General features: G+C 36.5%; 1 protein-coding gene across 1 annotated transcript in view; it reads left to right on the top strand.

Annotated features, from left to right (window-relative positions):
- The window catches only part of LOC104320078 (glyoxal reductase-like), a gene marked incomplete at its 5' end in the record, with an annotated part of 53,020 nt that overhangs the window by 1,698 nt on the left and 31,023 nt on the right, over window positions 1-20,299 (top strand). Inside the window, 2 exon segments of the mRNA XM_069790722.1 lie at window positions 14,712-14,911; window positions 14,914-14,965. Coding sequence (XP_069646823.1) covers window positions 14,712-14,911; window positions 14,914-14,965 — 252 coding nt within the window.

Here is a 20,299-nt window from a genome sequence, read left to right as displayed (position 1 = left end):
GATTAAAGCCTCACGTTCATTTGGCACAGTATTTGAGCATCTCTTTCTGCTTCTTCTTAAGAGTCTTTCCAGAAGCCTCTTTCATTCATAACATATTCTAAAACATCAATACCCTTCCCAATCAGTCTTTCATGATGCAATTTTATCATGGGTCAATTTGATATCCCAGATTTTCTATTATTTTATATAAACATACAAATCAAAGGCACTTATTTACGTTCTTTGTCTGTGACACTGAAGTTAATCAGTCACACAAGTATCAAACTAAGCTATAAAGTAAAATGACCCTTCTGCTCTTTTTTCATCTTTATCCTATGGGTGTGTACTGACTTAAGAGCAATTATTTAGTATTTTCATTAGTAGAAAGGAGAGCAAAATTGGAGCTGTGGATTTTAGAGCGTATTAAGCCACTTAAGTCAGTAGGAGTTGGCCTTTGATTTTAATAGGGCTGTTCTTTCATCCAGAAACACTAAGTGAATAGATAGAGCTTGTAATGCTTGTTTCAAAGTACCCAAAGTCATTTGAGCTGCACTTATTAGTTAAAAAGTCTTAGCAACTCAGCATCATCAGCCAAAAGATTTAAAAAAAAAAAGAATTTAAAAGTCTACAAAATGTTGATAACTGCTTTTACCATGTGTTTATGTGCATACACTGTTCATAAACATGTGGGGTGTGTATGCCCAATGTATGAATTTGTTATTTTAGTATCTGTTAACCTTAAGAATACTCGATGCAGCTGTCCCTTAGACAGTCCTTATATAATGAGCAAAAAGGCCTATGTTGTTCAAAATTACTGTTGGTTTTTTTTTTCCTTTTGCTGTTTTTTGGGGAGAGTGGATTGATTGGGTTTTTTAACCTGCAACACTTTTTGCCACTGTAGTTCACCTGGAGATTTTTTTATAAAAATTTAAAAAAAAAAAAGTAAATAGTCTTTTTTAGAGAGTGGACTCAGTTGTCTTATGTCCATTGTTTGAGTATACACCGAACTGTATTTCAGACTTATCTACAGAACCACTTTTTTTTTATTGCAGATTGCAATACATTTCTTAGGTTGTTGGAAGAATAAACTGACTAGAAAGTAGACAGGCAGAAAGACTCCTTTGTACTCTCTACCAAATAACAGGCTGCTTGCTGTCCTTTCATTGTAAGTACCAAGTAGTCGATTGTCAAGCCTGAACTCAAACCACAGTAAATGGATAGTAACGTATAAGACCAAGAGAATTAAGTCTGATATTTTCCGGCCCAATAACTTCTGTCAGGTATGGCTTTCAAGGAGCATCTCTTGACTTAGAGTGGTGTCATGAACAGCAGGATTTGGTTCTTTGACTTCACTTCCTATTTTTGTCTTGCTAGAGTAACACTTGACATACTGCTTTTATGTTCTGCAGCTTTTTGAGGATCTTGTAATAGATAGGGACTAGTCAGGTAATTTTAAGAAATCCTTGACATATGTCACAAAACATTGTAGATTTAAGAAAAGGGGGGGAAAAAAAAGGGGGGGGGGGAAGCTCAAGACTCACCACACTTGCTTTTGTGCTCAAGCTATAAATACCATAATATGCAGCCTAACACAATGGGATCTTTATCTATGGTAGGTGTTCCCACTTAACTACTCTTTCACAAATTAATGGCTTATTTTTGTTAGAGCCATACTGCATTAACTAATGTTTGCACTGCAAAAAATTTACTCAGCTATAAAGTAGAGGAGAACTTTCTTCAATGAGGATGCATTTTCTGCAAGCCCATTTTCTGCAGGATTTAATATTTGGTTGTTTCTTTGTCATTTCTTATCCCTCTAAACATGCAGACATAATTGTTATCTATGAAAAGTCCTCTTTGAGGACTTGTATGTTGTGTCTGTTGTTAGATAATCTTTGTAAAAGCTTCAGAGAGATAAATATGCTGTGTTAAGATGGTTGCAACTATCCAGTCATGTCAATTGGAAGTCAGCTCAGTATGCAAGTTATTTCCAAGTGATGAAGCCTCTTTTGTAGCAACTGAGAGCTGGAGTAGGAGACATGTAAAGTGTTTCTTGGCCAGATGATGTTACTCAAGAGTGCAATAGAGCCTAGGGTAGCATTCTGTCAAAAATACCCTTTCTTTCTGTTCAAGCTTCAGTTGTCAAAAGGTGTTGTGGTGCTGTTTTTTTAACTGGGTGTTGTGGTTTAACCCCAGCTGGCAACTAAGCACCGTACAGCCACTCACTCACCTCCCTCACAGTGGGATGGGGGAAAGAATTAGAAGGGTAAAAGCGAGAAAACTTGTGGGTTGAGACAAAGACAGTTTAATAAGTAAAGCAAAAGCTGTGTGCATGAGCAAAGCAAAACAAGGAGTTCATTCACTACTTCTTATTGGCAGGCAGGTGTTCAGCCATCTCCAGGAAAGCAGGGCTCCATCACACATAGCGGTTACTTGGGAAGATGAATGCCATAACTCCAAACATCCTCCTGCCTCCTTCTGCCCCGCCAGCTGTATATGCTGAGCGTGACATTATATGGTCTGGAATATCCCTTTGGTCAGTTGGGGTCAGCTGTCCTGGCTGTGTCCCCTCTCAACTTCTTGTGCACCCCCAGCCTGCTCACTGGTGGGGTGGGGTGAGGTGAGAAGCAGAAAAGGCCGACTCCGTGTAAGCACTGCTCAGCAGTAATGAAAACATCTTGGCATTATCAACACTGTTTTCAGCACAAATCCAGAATGTAGTCCCATATTAGCTAGTATGAAAAAGATTAACTCTATCCCAGCCAAAACCAGCATGCTGGGGTGGCTTTTTTTAATGGGCTTTCATGTCACAGCTGCTTTGGCTTCCAAATTTTTGTAGGAGAATTTCAATAAGTTGGTCAAGGTTTGATGCAAAAGAGGAGATGGGAAGGAAGGAGGTTAAGTGGTCTTTTATTAGGCTACCATTCTCTTTCTGAAGCTCTGTGCTTGCTTACACAAACTATTCTTGGTGAGGAGAATCCATTTCCATTAAAATATCTAGTGAGAAGGATGAATTTGTACACCAGAGAAGGCGATGTAGTGTGCAAAATTTATGATCAGCCTGAAAGGTTACTTGGAATAACATTCAAAATTCTGTATTTACTTAGATGCATATTCATATTGTGTTGTATCTGTCTTGTGTCCAGCAGAAAGACAAGTCTACTAGCAATGGTAAAACAAGCTGACTTTCCTGAGACACCTAATGATTATTATAAGGCAGCCCACCTTTATGTTAGAAATATGCTGTATAGCTAAAGTTTTAATCAACAAAATAAAAAATAATCTGCATCTTGTTTATTGTATAATTATAAAAACTGTTGACAGCTTTGTATTTCTTATGGTTTGATTCTAACAATTGTGTTAGCCAATATTATTCATATGTAGAGGGTCAGGCATGTTTATGGTCAACAGTAATTTTCATTACAAAGGCTGCTTTCAACTAGAGTAGGCTTGAGTCTAAAATGAGTTGGCATTTTGGCCCTAATACTTGATACAAATGTAAAGCTGTGCCCCAGAGAGTACATTACTTCATAATGGCTTTAGATTGCTTTAGAAAATGGATATATTCACTATCTTGGTAATAAAATAGCTGTAATCTCTTTCCATATTTGCAAGACTTACTTTATTAGTGTTTTAGAAATACAGGGAAAATACCTGATATAAAATGACACTGTTTTGAAGTTGGTGTAGTTACACTTTTTCATAGGAGCTACATGTATCTGAGAATCGCATACTTCGTGAGTCTTTGTACTATAGTAGAGAATTACATAATCTTACATTGTCTTAATTTAACTACAGGATACTTGGTGTTTACCTAAAGCAACATCCTCAAAAATGGATCACTTGTGAAAATGGTACACACAATATCATCCTTTTCAAGCTTTGAAAGAAAAATACATAGTTTGTCCTGTTCATGCTTACTCCTGTTAAGTAGGAAGCCCCCACTTAAAGTTGTCACTTTTTTTTTTTAAAGTCTGAGGGCTAAAAATGCTACCCTCTAAAGCATTTGGATATAATTTGGTAGTACAAGGGCTTTTCTTCTTGTAACTGAAACATTAGGAAGCTTCTTCAAGGTCATGTGCTGAATGGTTAAATTCAGCATGGCATCACTTTTTGTTGAAAGGCTCTGTGATATGAGGGAAACTTCATAGTCTCTTAGTGGTAAAAAGTATTTTATTTGTTCATGAACGTTACCAACACACTTCTCTTGGTTTTATAAAAAACCCCCCAAATTGCCCTATTTCAAAATGTCCACAAAACACCAATTATAGACATCTCTTAAGGCTTGTTCTGTGTCTCTCTAGTGAGACTGTCTTCATCCCCTTGATATGGTAGTTATATTCCCATTAGAAGAGGGGTTTTTTTATGGTGTTGGTTGGTTGGTTGGGTTTTTGTTGTTGTTGTTGGATTGGGCTTTTTTGGACAGTAATAATAAAATTCAGGGGGGGTTGGTCAAGTAGCATGTGATTTCCTGACATGATGTGCTGGTGATACCAAAAATTCATAGAATCTTTTCACGTAAAGTTGCTTTCTGTGTAATCCTTGGGGTAGCTAGAATTAATAACAACTTGATGAGCTAAAAAGTTCTCCAATGATCCCCCTCCTATTAAAGTATAAAACTAATTGCATGCTTGTTTGGGAAGGGGCTTCAGGACAGGCAATTACTAAACAAAATAATCAGGTCTTCGTACTCATTGTGTCCTACCCATGTCACACACAGTGAGTATTTTATTAATAGTAATGATGTTCTTTATGGAAGATCATTCAAGAATGGACAGTGCCATTATGCTAGGCACTGTAACTGGGAAAGCAGTCAGGTACTGCTCTGAGCAGCTTCTAGTCAAATAGCCAAAGCCTGGGAGGAATAAAAAAATCAATCCCAATAAATAATATGATGTCAGTTAAGCAAGATAGTAGTGCTATAAGTTAAATTGCATGTTTACTGCATTTGTCAGTATGTTGCACTACTAACATACTAAAATAATGCACACAAACACACAGAATTCCTCCATGCTCAAAGGAAACCATTTAAAATCTCTCTGTCCTCATTTCAGGGTGTTCCATAGATAAGATTCCTGATATTCAGCTGTAGCTTTATCTAAGTAAATAAATCATAAAAGTAAGTTTTTACTGACTTCGCTGATTGCATTGTTTAAGATATTGCAACGTTTGCATTGCAACCATACAAGACTTCTTGTATTGTTCCCAATTCTTTTCACAAGTGGGATTTTTCTGGAGAAAATCATAGAATCAGATTACTCGACTTTCATTACATGAGGTTGTGTTGGGGTTTTTTTTTTTTTCATGAAAATGCTACATATAACTTGAATCTTAATGCTGAGTGGAAGTATTTTAACATTCATTTATATATTACTAATCCAGTTACCTACTTCTTAATTATTAATCCCGGAGTTGCTCATATTCATTCTTAAATTTAGCTGTGGTCAAAAAAAGACCCAGTCCTGTTGGGATTGGAATCAAATGAGATTTTGCTTTTCAATTCAATGACAGCAGCATCAAGCCTTCACTTTTTTGTCGTTCTCCACTGTTACTGCCTTTTTTTTTTATTCGTGGCTCTTGTTTCTTCATGGCTTCAGTTCTTAAGGAAATTTATGGAACAGTGGTCCTGATACCAGGACCTATGGTACTTCCCCCTATTAATCTTATCCTGTAATAAGAATCGGCTGTTTATTTCTTCCCTTTGTTTTATGTCTCAACCATTTTTTTTATTCTGTTGGGACTTTGCTTCTCACCCATGGTTACCAAGTTGCCATAATAGCCTCTTGTGATGAACAAAATGCCACATCTATAAATCTTTCTGTCTCAATTCATCCACTGTTTCAGTAGATCTGACCTTGAGAAGTTCTACTTGAGCTTTGAGGGCCTCCAGATATTTAACTTCTCTCATGTACAAAATGTGGCCATATCCCAGGCAGCTGTGCATTTGTAGACAGTGGAACAAAGCAGTATCCTCTCCTAACCTGACTAAACCTGCTGAGCTCCTACCTTCCTTGCTTTCTTCTAACTTCACCTACTTCCAGTCTGGTGGTGTTTTATTCCTTAAAAAAGACTGAATGCTGTACAAATGTTGTTTTAAAGAGTACTAGTAAATGCATCTGGGGCAAAATGGTGGGCGAATTTTTGCTTATATCGGAGTGTACCCAGTACAGAAATAATTTTTTTTTCTGGGGGAAAGTGCTGCTTTGTCTCTGCTGCCTTTGTACACCTACAAATCTGATGTCAGCTTTTTATATTTTTGCTGGGGGTTTTACCTTATTTATATTTTGATATATGAACGTCATTTAATAGCAGAAAGATAAATTCCTTTCTCATGCTGGATTCTTTTTGGTAATGACCTTGTTGCCAGTGTGATACAGATGAATTTTAAATGTCCATCTCTAAGTAATAAAAAACAAATTTAGGTTTCTATCCCTGTTTAATAATTAAAGCCTTTATCAGTATAAGCAGAGGTACTTTATGTTTATGCTTTTAAATTTCCTGTTGCCATTAATACTTTTAAATGTTACAAGCTTAATTGCCCACTAGATGAACAAATTATTTGTAACCAGTTTGAAATGAACAGAGAAGCAAACTCCAGTGTATTTAACTTTTGTCTTTCACCATGTTTCTGTAATGTAGAAAAATGATACCAAACTTGGGGGGGTGGTGGGAGAAAGCTGACTTTTGCCTTTCAACTTTCATGTAGCAGATTTTAGTCATCATACCTTTTTTCTTTGCCAGAGCTCCCTAGCATAGTTTTGGCAGCATTGAATGGTGATGTCACATGCTGTAACCTAAATTGCAGTAGTTCCTCTTGCCTCCAAGTGGGGAGGAGGGAGGTGCTGATTCCTAAACTTTCTTCAGTTCTTCTAATGTTTATGCCAAGAACCTCCAGCACAGAGTGATACAAAATCCTCATTATGGGGGGAGAGGGGAGAGAGGAGAGAAAGGGTAAAGCCATCTTTGTGGCTTTACATCAGTTTCATAACTGTAAGGTCTGTTCCCCAGGCTTAAAGCCTGAATGGAAGTGCTTTGCATTTTAATACATACTATTCTAAGGTTGAATGTGCTGTGTGAGAGGAGGGGCTACAAGAAATGTTGTTTGTCTTGGAAACCTTGAGAAAATATATTTTAAATTCTTGGGTGATGTGGGGGGGAAAAAAAGTATTTGATCAGAAACATTCTTTATTTTGTTCAGTTTTAGTTTGCACTACGGATAGCTGTATTGCTGCTGTCCTTCGAACTCATGAACACAATTAGTTAGCAGTGGGACACTGCAATTCTCAGACCTTGCAGTGTCATGTAGTATTGCAGGACTAGGATCTTGCCATGATTCACAGTTGCACTTTGTGAGTGGTCTGGTAGGTATAAAGGGCACTGTTATGGTGCCAAAAATTAGCCATCAGCTTGAATGTCATCTTGAATTAGGATCTTATAATCATAAGTTATTGTACATACATTTTCATCTTGAAATCTACAAGTCACTATAAATTGCAGTTCTCTTTATATTCTGTAATACTATCTTTATCATATTCAAAGTGGTTTTGAATTATTGGTTTCATGGTCAACTACTTAAAATTGCTCTCCCTTTACTTAATTATGTTGATTTTGCTTAATCACAAATTATTTACATAATTTATTTTTAAGTCAAACTTTCACATTAGGAATGATTATGATAATGTCCTACTTAAGTACAGAGTATGGGCTTAATTATATATTTTTTTCTTCTTTTGATTTTTTTTGTGGAAGTTGGAGAAGGAAAAAATTGTCATGGGTCTGTCTCATTTATTGTGAAGTATTTCCAAATGTCTAATGTTGTTAATCAATTAATGTCATCTTTATCAGATAGAGTAGTTTAAGGGGGTGTATTAAAGGGCAGGAAAATAAAATTAATATTTTTATTCAGTCTATCTGTTTGCTGTACATAGTGCATATCCTTATTAGTTACATAGTTGAAAGTTCTGTCCAGGTATGACAAGTACTGGAAGTAATTTCAGTTGGGTTAACAAAGGGAATAGAATGAAAATCATTTAAAACTGGTTCACACCAGCAATTCTTCGTGCACTATTAACTGCTAAGATCTAGTCACAAAACATTATTCTGAGGAGAAAAGGTTTAGTGAACCCTAGAAATTGGATTTGATTTATGCCAGAAAATCTGCCTTTTCACTGCTTGAGATTTCTATGGAAGGAAGCCACAGTCTTTTACCAAATGGTTTCTAAGGTAACATCTTATAGCAGAGCATCTGAAACCAATTTGGTTGTTAATGAGAAATAGTTCTCACGGTGGTGGGAAAGTGTGGAGTGAAAGAAAAGGCTTCAAGATTTGGCAGTCTGTCTGTGAAGGCATTTAAATAAACGTGTGCTGCTGCTCTGCTTATGAAATTTCTACATGGATTACACATTCATAATTGCCTTTCAAATGTATAGGTCACTTTCCAGAGTTGTCCTTCCCTATAAATTTCAGAAGTTCTGCATGGTAAAAATATTTGTATACAACAGCTGAATAATTTAAATAGCTGGCACTTTCTAGTGGAAATCTCTTTACTCCTACAGAAAAATATTTGTATTTTGGGGGTGATAGTGTATTTTTGCTGCCAGAAATACATTAGTGAATTGGTGCCATATCAGAGCCATAGCATCCCAGTGATGATAGATGCTACTTGCAGACTTTCTGGGCTTCTTGTGAGACACGCTCTGAGAAGTTGCTTTGATACCTCCCTTTCTGAAGTTCAGACTAGATAAATGATAGGTCATTGATCTGAGATATATGGTCATTTTACAGTAGATGATCTGAATATGCTTTTCAGTCAGAGCCTCCTTCGGGTGGAGGGAATAGAGTGCTTCTGTCAACGGTGGCTCATTGCCATTTCTTCCTTCCTCTCAGGGAGAGACAAAACTAGCAATTCTGGCTTCCCTTTCCCTGGATATGTAATAAACATGTAATGTCTCCTACCCTTTTGCATTGCAGCAAGGCTGTATTCCTGCACTCTGTTCCTTGGTGCCTGTGTAGAGTTGCCTGAGTAGAATTGCACAGCTTAAAATCATGCTTGCCTACTTTTCTTCCTCATGTTATTGAATTCTATAAGCTTATTCTGAGTCACACAGGAGAAAAACAGTCCCAGAGTGACCCCTTTGTACTAAGCAATGGATCATATTTAGCGCAAAAAAAGGAGAAATGTTACCAAAGTAAAACATATATATATATATATATAAAGTAATATCCATAATCCAGATAGCTTTTACAGAGGCAAGAGAAACTTCATGGTGTAATCTCTAGACTTTACATAGGCCAGATGTATTAACAGTGTTTCACTAGCATATGATATTATTTAGGAACATGAAAATACCACATTCATACAGTACAGCTGTAATGCCATGAAATGTGTGTAAATGCAGCAAAGACCTCTATTGGGAATTCTCTGGTGAATCTTGTTACCAGTATGTTGTTACAGTATGGAAGTAACTGCCTTACTGCGGTGCTGGCAGAGTGGTCCTCGCTGTCCTTTGAAGTTTGCAGAACAAAAATTCATGCCCATACTTAAACTACTCTAGCTCATGTTGCACCATGCTTGTACACAGCAACCTCTATCGGCACCTGTTTATTGGAGTTACAGCACTGCATAGGCATTTTTGTGTTGTAGCTTCATAAAATGCAGTTACTCCTGCAACTTTTATACAGCCTTGATGGTCTTAAGTGACTAAGTTTTAGTTAAACATGTGTGCTGCTTTAGTTCTGACCAAAGCACTGGTTATATAATACAAGTCTGCTCAGTGCCTTTCTGTTACAGTTGGCATTGTCCTACCAGTTCTTCTAGAAGCCCATCTTCTCTATAGGTTCCGTTCCTGCAAGGTCAGCTGCTCCATTTATATTTACATTAGGTGCCACTCTTGGACTTTGAGTGAAATGTCCAAGTTATTTTATAAAAGTGATTGTGATTAAATTTGAGTCCCGTAACTTGAAATACTCTGTAGTTGCATTATGAAAATTGTAGAGTATAATAGCTTCATAACGAGCTTGACTTTAATTTCACCTGCTGCAGAAGAAAGTCCTACACTCTAAAAAAGAAAAGAGAATGCTATGAATACTTCTGTCATGTGATACTAAATATGATTTGCAGAGTAACTGACCCTGTTAGGTAAAAACTATGCCAAAATATAGCAGTAAGAACACTTGGGTTCTAGTGCTGTGGTTATAGAAAGTCAGTGTGACATTATGTGGTTGTCTGAGCGCAGCTCTAGGGATGGTGTTGGGGAACATAATGGAAAGAAATGCTCCAGGAGACAAGTTTGTAGAGAAGGTCTTTCTGATCATTTGGTGGTTGACTTGAACACAACTGTGATTTTTTTAATTATTTTTTTTATTTTAATAAAAACACTGACTATATTAAATTATTTAACTGCTGTTGCTAAAGGGGGAACTTTGCGTGCCCCATCCCTCGCCCAAAGTTCAATGGTTTTTCCCCTGTGGGGAGTTTTTCAGGTTCATGAATAATTCTAAAACTATATGCTTTTTTTGGCCATTTAACAATCTGAATCAGCTTGTCAGAAGATCAGATGAATACAGAAGTAGGTAGAGGAAATAAGACAGTAAGCAAGGACAGCAAGTAAGGATTGTCTGTCCTTGAGCCATTCCATAGAGGCATGTGGTTTTGTGAATGGATTAGCAATAAACCTTGAAATGTCCAATATGTTCATTTGCTCTATGTATAGGCAACATTTTATGTTTTATCATCAAATGTGCTCATAAGGTAATCGGTGAAATCAAACTGTTTTGGCATGGAAAACTTTAATATATTCATAAGATGCATTGTGGCCCTAATGTTGATGTAATGTTGACATAATAGAAATAAAACTAATAGAATAAGGTATTTCAAGCCTGTTATGGTATACAATACCATATATATACACAATGAGTATGTAAGCATTGATACAAGGATTGAGCTTTTGCTTTTGAGAGTTCTTTTCTCAAGTAATTACTTGGAGATAAAAAAAATCAGCAAAGGAATGGGCATTTTTGTACTGATGTCAGAAGATCGTTAATCTCTGATAGGATCTCTAAATATCCTGGCTGCAGTTTCACTAACAGGAACTCTTCTAATCTAAGTGATTCCATTGATTTCAAGTAGCCAAAGGTATTCATGTCACAGATCATTTTTATATATTCAGATAAACAATACTTTCACAGAGAACATGAAGACACACTTCTCCACAAAAGGAGGGGGAAAGAAGAGAGAAAGTAGGTCCTGATTCTTGTTTGAAAAATTGTTGGTGCTTTGGATCTCTAACTGTATTTCTACAGCTTCTGTGAAGGAGAACAGAAAGTTTAATGAGGCTGAGAGTCAGCTGAGATAGTGCATAAAACTGGGAGAGGGGGAGTAGCATTTTGGTTTGTTAGTTGTTTTACATTTTGGAGAAGGGGAGGGGTGGTGGTGATTTTGTCTTTTGGGGGGAGGTTGCTGACTGGGATTCCCCCCTGCCCCCTGTAGCAACTGCATTGTGAACAGGATTCTGCCTTCCTAATAATCTTTGGAACTTTTTATGGATTGCCAGAGCATGTTTCTCATCCCAGTTATGATAGTAGTGTTCAGGATATCAAAAAAGTGATGAGTAATCATGACAAAATAATAACATAACAAATTAAGCCTAGTTTTAAATGGATTTGTGTCCTTTGATCTATCCACATTTCCACTGCAGTATCCTTGTCCCTCCCAACCACCAATTTTCACAAAATCTGTAGGAATGTAATTATCTCAGATATTTTCAGATCTGTCAGATTTGTTAGTTCCATCAGTGAGAGAACAGTGCTATTCGCCTAGGAAAAGAAGTTAAAATACTAGCTAAAAAATAGGGAGCTTTTCTAGACTTACTTATATTTGATTTCATTTATTAAAAGGAATTCCTATTTTTTTATCAGAGAATTCTAGAATAAAAATATATTAATTCAGTATTTTTAGAAACAGTAAGGGGATGGCAAGAGTGCTAGTTCATATTAGTTTTAAATGCGAGATTGGATTTTGTCTTTAAATATACATGTACGGTGTGAATTACATCTCTGTGAACAAAGGGTAGTCCCAAACATGTAAGAATGTTAATGTGTTCAAATAATGTTAAGTCTGGATTTAAAATATATTTAAAAAAAAAAAAAAATTAAGTTACTCTACCTTCTTTTGTCACCCTTCTGCATCTATGAATAGTAACGTATTTAATCGCATGAGTAAACACAAGAAAACTGTGATTTCTAAAGTCTAGAAGCTGTTATGTTAGTAGCATAATTAACTTGGAAACCTGTTGTTTATGATTAAGTTGGCTTGCAAAGTGGTAATATTAAATAATTGTTAAGCTTACTTTTTAATTACTGTTTAGTGCATCAGGACTGTTGTAGTTCATTTTTAGGCGTAGAAATTGAGATAATTCACTCCAGACTGATCTTGGTCTCTTTATTTCCTGTGAAACAAGTGTGCATGCCGTCACTGAATGGGGAGCAGTAACAAAATCATTCTGAATTTTCCTTCTTTCCCACTCTCCCTTTAACTTAAAAGGGTTAAGTTAAAAAAAAAAAAAAGTTGTTTGTCCTAAATGTTCTTACTGAAATCCATTATGCATGAAAAGAGTCCGAGTCCATTTGCAAGACCTCTAAATGAACTCCATTCATTCTGTGCTTAGAAATGTCCATTCAGCCAGAAACAGACACAATAGTTACAACCTCATTTATTTGGCACCAATACCAGCTTATTAAAAGTGAAGGGATTGTTATGAAAAAGTATAGTAATTTTTCTATGCTAGTTATATAATTCTTTAATAAAATTCCTTTAGGATCTGAATAATGTAATAATTGCATCTATATTCTTTGCCCATAGTTGCAATGTAGTAGCATTGCATTCATTTAAAGTTCTTAAATGTTCATGAAGATTTTGAAATAGCTATTTTGAAAACATAAGTTGATCTATTTTAACTTATTTTGATGTAAAACAAGTTATAGGGACATCTATTTCTAAATGACTCAAATTAAGCCAATTATTAATCATAATTAGTGGCTGTGGAGGAAGAAGTTTTAAAGTTTTGTCTTTTGAAACATTGAAACTGTTTACATTTGGAAGGTAAAATACTTACAATATGCATGTCAAAATTGTAGGAATATAGTATTATAATTTCATCACTTTAAAATCCATGAAGATAAATCAAGAATTCAATACTCCACATTTTGTAGGTCATAAACATAAAGAGGGGATTGTCCCATTGTGATCAGCAGAATGTCATGATCCTCAGGTGTACGTGCGTGATATCAGACCACATTGTATCTTATTTTAAATGACTTGGAGTATTGAGCAAGATTACAGAGGTACCGCTGGCTTTCCTTCTGAGATTAAGAATGAACAAAAATTATAAGCATTTAGGAGAACCTGGCTTGCCTTACATGCAAGTAAGACTTTTGTAAGTTCTCCTCGTTCTTGCATGTGTTCTTACGGCATGTGTGAGAAAGTCGTGCAGACTCCTGTGGGGGTTCTCCCTCCAGTTCAGGTATGGGAGGTTCTGAGGATGAGTCTAAGGCAACTGTTTGTGTTTTCATTTGTTTTCTTTTTCTGACAGTCTGGGTGGCTATATACATTTGTTAATTTCATAATTATGTATGTAATGTAGAAATAAATATTATGTTTGGAGGGAAAGAGAAAGTTAACAGCAGATACTTATTTTTACTTTATATTAGTCTTCTTTGACCTGGAGTCCTTTATTTAGATTCAGCAGTGGCTGAAGACCCTGTTGCTGTCAACTGTCACAACTGTACAGGGCCCTTCTGAAGTCAGTGACGTAGCCATTTGCATGCCGACTACTGTTGCACTAGGGCCTTTAAGTACTAATCATCATCTTGGACAGTGGCTTTGGTAGCTGACTGGAACTGACTGCGCATTTCCTCCAACAAACTGTAGAAAATACTGTTTGTGGGAAGTGTGTGACTGAGCTTGAATGGGTGAGGGGCTCATGGCAGGAGAAACAACTAACAGGAAAGGGTAAGTAGAAACATCATCCTCCTTGCTCTCAACCAGTTCTTTATCTGACAGTCCTCCTGCTGGTTGCTTTTCCTGCAGAGTCTCCTCCTCCTTCCGTCCCCTTGACATGCAAAATACACATCTAGTGAATACCTACACAATGAAAGTTACAGTACTTTGTTACTGAAACTCCCTGTATGCCTGTTCTGTAACTCTTGTGTAGGATTCCATTGTTTTGGTTACTGCTGAGCTTGACAATATGTGAACCGCACCTGCGGTATGGCCCTGTCTGGGGTTGTACAATGCAATAATAACCTGAAGCTACTGGGAGTTCAACAGAGTAAAGGTTTCAGGATATGCTTTCTGCAAAGTAAATTGCTTTTTAAGTTATATTTTATTTCTTATTGTTAATATTTTCATCTGTAAATGTTGTTCTCCTATAAAAGATGTATTTTGTCTTTGATGTTCTTTAGCCTGACTTCTGAAATCAGTTCCTTACAGTTAAATGCTGTTGATGTTTGATTTTGGTGGAGTTATTTCTGATCAGTATCAACATTCTAGCACTTTGTGTATTTTCCCAGCCTAGAGATCTGTCAGTTCCCGTTTCTTTACTATTAGGAAATTAAAATTGAATAAGAAGGTTCTGTGACAATATACAAAAAAAGGAAAACAAAAATTAAAAAGAATCAAAAAATGTCCCTCATAATTCACTGCTGACAATTCATATCTGATTTTGTTTATTTAGGTACTTCCCATCAAGGTGGCTATTCCCATGATGCTGTGGTCCATGCATTACAAAAATGTGGCATTCGTCATATTGGCACAGCAAAAAGATACGGCTGTGAATCTCTCCTCCAAAAGGCCATCAAAGAGAGTGATGTGAAGCCAGAGGACCTCTGGATAACTACCAAACTGTGGCATAGTGATTATGGCTATGAAAGCACAAAAAAAAAGCCCGCTTAGAATCATGTGAAAGACTTGGTGTTGAATATCTTGGTATGAATCTTTACATATAGCTCATTTATTGTGCCTTCTGTGTGAGTATTTGCAAAGATGAATGAATTCCTGAAAAAAACTATGTAGTACAGATAGATCACAGACACCAAATTCTGCCTTTATTTATACATTTGCAGATTTCTTGTAGTGTTTCTTCTCTAGGAAGTTCACATGCATATAATTGAGACCACAGAATTTTTCCTTATTGCAAATGTTTTAAATCAGATCAAGGTATGTTTTGTAAAGGTACATTTCATTGTTAAATCAATTTGAGGAACCACTACAAGAGTTGTATATTTTGCTAAAAACACCCAAAACCTATGAAACAAGAATTCATAAACTTTACAATAATTTATTGGTAACTGGGTGACAAAACTGCCACATTTCTTCTGCAGTCTGTTAAATCTCAGGAATGGGAGTCCTTTCTAAAACTTATTTTGTAGGTATATGTCGTGGTTTAACCCCAGCCAGCAACTAAGCACCACGCAGCCGCTCACTCACTTCCTCCCCCACCCAGTGGGATGGAGGAGAAAATCGGGAAAAGAAGTAAAACTCATGGGTTGAGGTAAGAACGGTTTAATAGAACAGAAAAGAAGAAACTAATAATGATAATGCTAATAAAATGAAAACAGTAATAATAAAAGGATTGGAATATACAAATGATGCACAGTGCAATTGCTCACAACCCACCCATCGATGCCCAGTTAGTCCCCAAGCAGCGATCCCCCCCACCCCCACTCCCCCCAGTTCCTATACTAGATGTGACGTCACATGGTATGGAATACCCCTTTGGCCAGTTTGGGTCAGCTGTTCTGGCTGTGTCCCCTCCCAACTACTTGTGCCCCTCCAGCCTTCTTGCTGGCTGGGCATCAGAAGCTGAAAAATCCTTGACTTAGTCTAAATGCTACTTAGCAACAACTGAAAACATCAGTGTTATCAACATTCTTCTCGTACCTAGCTCAAAAACATAGCACTGTACCAGCTGCTAGGAAGACAATTAACTCTATCCCAGCTGAAACCAGGACAGTCTATTAATTTAAAAAAATTCTGAATAACTGCCTTTGGTTTGGTCTGCCTCATGCAATATACTTTGAGGAAAATGTTGAATGTACCTACAAGACTTTAGAAGACTAAATCTAATTAACACTGAATTAGACTTATGCACTTTTAAACTTACCCTGATCATAAACTTCTTGTAGTCAAAGATGTCATTGTTACTGTCTTACCAGACAGGCAAAGAGCTGCAATAATGACGCCAATTAATTCTTTGCAACAAGTCATAGGAGAGGAGGTACCTGATAAAAATAAACATGATATTTTTTTTAAATGCTTTTGCTGCTTGTTCCCTAGCTGGAGCAATGAAAAGAAAGTGGATGTAGAGGAAGATGAATTTAAAGTAATAATCTAAAATAATGACACTGGTAGAGGTAGTGTTTATGCTGGTAATCAAGGAATAATTGACCTAACTATCAGACATTATCTGTCAGTGCCTGAAAAGCCTCATTTTGCTTCTCTTTCCTCACCCTGTCCATCTCTTACTAATAAATAAACTTTTAAACAGCTTTTGTGAAGTACAGATTTTGCAGAATTAATGGCATATAATATTAATGGCAGCTGTGTACTGTATTCACTGGCTTTTTTTTTGCTTGATGAAGGCGGGGGGGAACCTATCTCTGTTAAAGACAGATATTTGTATGCACTTCTTTGGCTTCATTCTTTCTGGAAATGTATCCCTTAACTTCCTGCACTGGTACAGAATAATGCAAAATGAATTAAAATCTGTTTTTTGTCTGTCCCATGCAAATACAGGTCACTACAAGGAGACTTTCATAAACAAAGTTTCAAGCCCTGACTTTCTTCTCTAAATTAAGAAATATCATGTTTCTTCCTCTCTGCTTTCTGCTTGTTATGTCTTGTGTTTGCTTTCTTTTTTCTTCTGCTTGCTATGACACTGGTGCTGAATGTCGATGAGAGAAAAACTTGACTGGCTTCCAGGAAATCATTTTCAGTGATTCCTTTTAGTACTGCAGTTTGCTTTTATTTTCTCAGGTAGTAGACTGATTAAAGTAGGTGGTCACACAAATACTCAGTTTACATATTGCTGCTAAGCCGAAATATGTGAAACAAGGAAAAAAATATCTGAGAGCAAGAAATGCACAAATACTGTCACCATGCGAGTGAATTCTTAGACTGGCATAAACAGAACTTGAGTTTGTCAGATATGCTCAGCTCTTGAGACTTCTTTTGCTCATATTACTAAAACAGATTAAGGAATATTACAACTGCCTGTGCAATCTGCCTCCATACTAGATTTTTTCCTCTTTGTTTGTTTGGGGTTTTTTAATATCCTCACCCATCTTCCCTCCTTCTTCACCTTTCTTCCACTGATGTGGAGATGTCTGAAAAATTTATAAAGCTCTTCCTGAACCACCACTTAGTCTTGACACAGTGACCTAAATCAATGCTGGCTTCATCTTGCTTTAACTTGATTTGTAAACTGTGATGGCTTAGAAAATATTTCACATGAAATTCACTTACCTGTCAATGAGGATGGTGACCTCCACAAGAAGGATGGGATGGCAAGTGGAGTAACGGTTTTGGCTGCTTGAGCTTAATCTCTGTTGGATCAGCTCCACAGACCGTATTTAACACAGTATGATCTGCGCTTGTGTGAAAGAGATAAGGTTGAGTGCTATGTTTAGTGCTTATGCTGGTGAAGTAGACCCTTAGAGGAGGTACAATACATGGTGTGTTTCATGGAGTTCATAGAAAGCATCATGCTTTAAGGAGTCCCGTACCTCCTGTCTGAAAGCACTCAGCTGGAAGGTGCTATTGGAAGGATTTTTCAAGCAAAAAGTGGCAATATCTTGAGACATGAACTTTTCAAGTGTTTCAAGAATGCTTAGAATAAGAGCTTTTTGTTGGAAACTGAGGCTTATCACAAGTCTAACAAAAGTAACCAGAATGCAGAAGATTTGTTTGAAAATATGGTCATAGCCTTGTAGAACTAAGCTTAGATATGCTAGCTGTTTTCATTCATGCCTGCATTTTGTGTCCCTTTTCTGCTGGCCAGTGTATACCATAGAGAGGACATGAAATCCATGACAAGAAGAGATCTGGCAATAACAGAACAATTTGTGTCCAAGCTTATTTAGGAAAGGCAAGGAAATTCTTTAGTTACAAACGTGTTAAAGCTGGCAGTTTTTCTGTGGAATAGGAATGTAAAATAAATGTATGTGAAAGGTACCTAAATCAGAATTTCTTGATTTCATTATATGATATTAACCAAATATGTGGGGGTTTGTAGCATTTCCATAAAGATACATGGTTCATATAGAAAATTAAAAGATCCTAAATAATATATCTGTGATGGTAGACCTTTATGTTGGAGGGAAAGTTAGCCATTCAGAAGGCTGCAAAAAGAAAAAGCTGTAGGAGCCCTGGCAGCTAAATGTGCAGCTAAGCTCTTTGTTCCAGGGAAGGTCCTGTTAATTTTGTTGAGGATCCTTATGGGCTACACAGTCCCTCCATGCAGAGTGAATTAGAGACTTGGGAAATAATCTAACAGGAATTGATAAATCTGTGCATTAGCAGTATATAGAATGGCTGTTGAAACATTAACTGTTGAAAGCAGTCACAGCTTTTTAAGAGAAAAAGTGTTCCATGTAAAATACTGTTATGAAAGCTTTTTGATAAACGTTTTTTGGGCAAATGGTATTAGGGGAGCAATGTTCCAGGATTTTTATTTGAATCAGTAGATTATATATCCATGAGAAGCTGGAAATTTGTATTATTTGTGGGTAGTGGTTGTAACAGATATTCTGCTCCTTGCATTTTCTAAATGTGGTCCTTAACTAGCAGTGACAGTAAACCAATATGAAATGGCAGCAAATCTCACAGGTTTGGCAGTAGCAGAATACATTCCTTGGGATTTGGATCAAACCTCCAAAGTAACTTCTTGAATGTGATTTGTGGGTTACTGAATTCATATACAATTTTATTTTCCTTTTTTCTGTTCTGAGTCTGTCACGTTCAGGCAAATCTAACCTATCACAAATACCCAACTGGAGTTGGACAAATGTTCTATCAGCATATTTAGTGTAATAGATGAATCACATGAATTATGATAATACACCCAGTTCAGACTGTGTATTAATTCAGAACATTTTGGAGGTTGCTTCACGTTGATCTTTGTTCTGATAGAATAAAAAAACAGCACAAAAAAAGATTGGGTGGGAGCAAAAAAATATATCATGTACATACTAAGTGCAGTGATGATTCAGAAAAGCAGGGAAAATACAATCGTTGCATTATGATAACTGTGCAAAACATTGAAAAATATACTTTTGCTTTTAGGTTTGATATGAGCCAGGGCTTGTTCTGCAAAACTAGGTTTGTTTTAGTGGATTTTGACTTTTTTTTTTAATATTGTATTAGGAATTTGAATAGAGTTGCAAACTTTTATTTCCATGCCAACATGCTGTTGGCTTTTAAATGTTTAAAATGTCCCTGTACTTTTAAGTTAAGAGGAACTGTGTTGATTGTAGGTGCTGCAACCACTAAGAAGTAATAAAACACTCTATTTTAAATGGATGTGTGAAAGTAGTTCATGTGTTAATTTTAGTTTTCCTGCAGCACTGTGTTTTGACATTTGAACTTCAGTTTCAGGCTTTCACTTACCACTGCAAGACTACAGCTTGATTGTGTGTAAAGGATGCTTTAAAAAGCTGGTAAATACAAAATTAGATTGTGAATGTTTGGAGGTTTTTTTCTTCTTTCTCAAGTGCATCCTCATACTGTGAATCATTGGGGGTATTTTGTTTTGAGTTAGGATTATTTTTTAAAAATACATGGTTGGAAAACATCAAGGTATTGATTAATCGATGCCACACTACAAGGCACAACCCCATTGTTCTCAACAGATGAAAATGTAGTCTGTTCTTAAAAACCTCCAGTGATGAAGTTGCATGTTTCTTGATTACCAGAACCATAAGCTATTTTGATAAATAATTTAAAACTAATTTCTTGCCTCCAAAATGAAAATAAGAGTGTTTGTGTTCATGTAATCTCCCAGGAGGGGAAATACTTTAAGCAAAAGAAAGTGTGTAGGTGTGAACGTGTGTACAAAAGAAGATGAAATTGTAGACCTTGGTTTGTGAGGTGCTTACTGTTTTTTATTGGCCTAAGTTTTCTAACAGATACAGGAGAAGTAAGCAGATCCTAATTTAAAATTAAATATGCTTAGTTTATTTAAATAGAGTGGCAGCTTTGTTTCTTACTGCAAGGTACATTGTATTTCTTCTGCTTCTAGCTGGGTTGGGGTGGTTTGTGCATGAC

The sequence above is a fragment of the Haliaeetus albicilla genome, chromosome 8, assembly GCF_947461875.1.
Source record: "Haliaeetus albicilla chromosome 8, bHalAlb1.1, whole genome shotgun sequence".
In the NCBI taxonomy this organism is placed as follows: domain Eukaryota; kingdom Metazoa; phylum Chordata; class Aves; order Accipitriformes; family Accipitridae; genus Haliaeetus; species Haliaeetus albicilla.
This window is presented reverse-complemented; position numbering and strand designations above follow the sequence as displayed.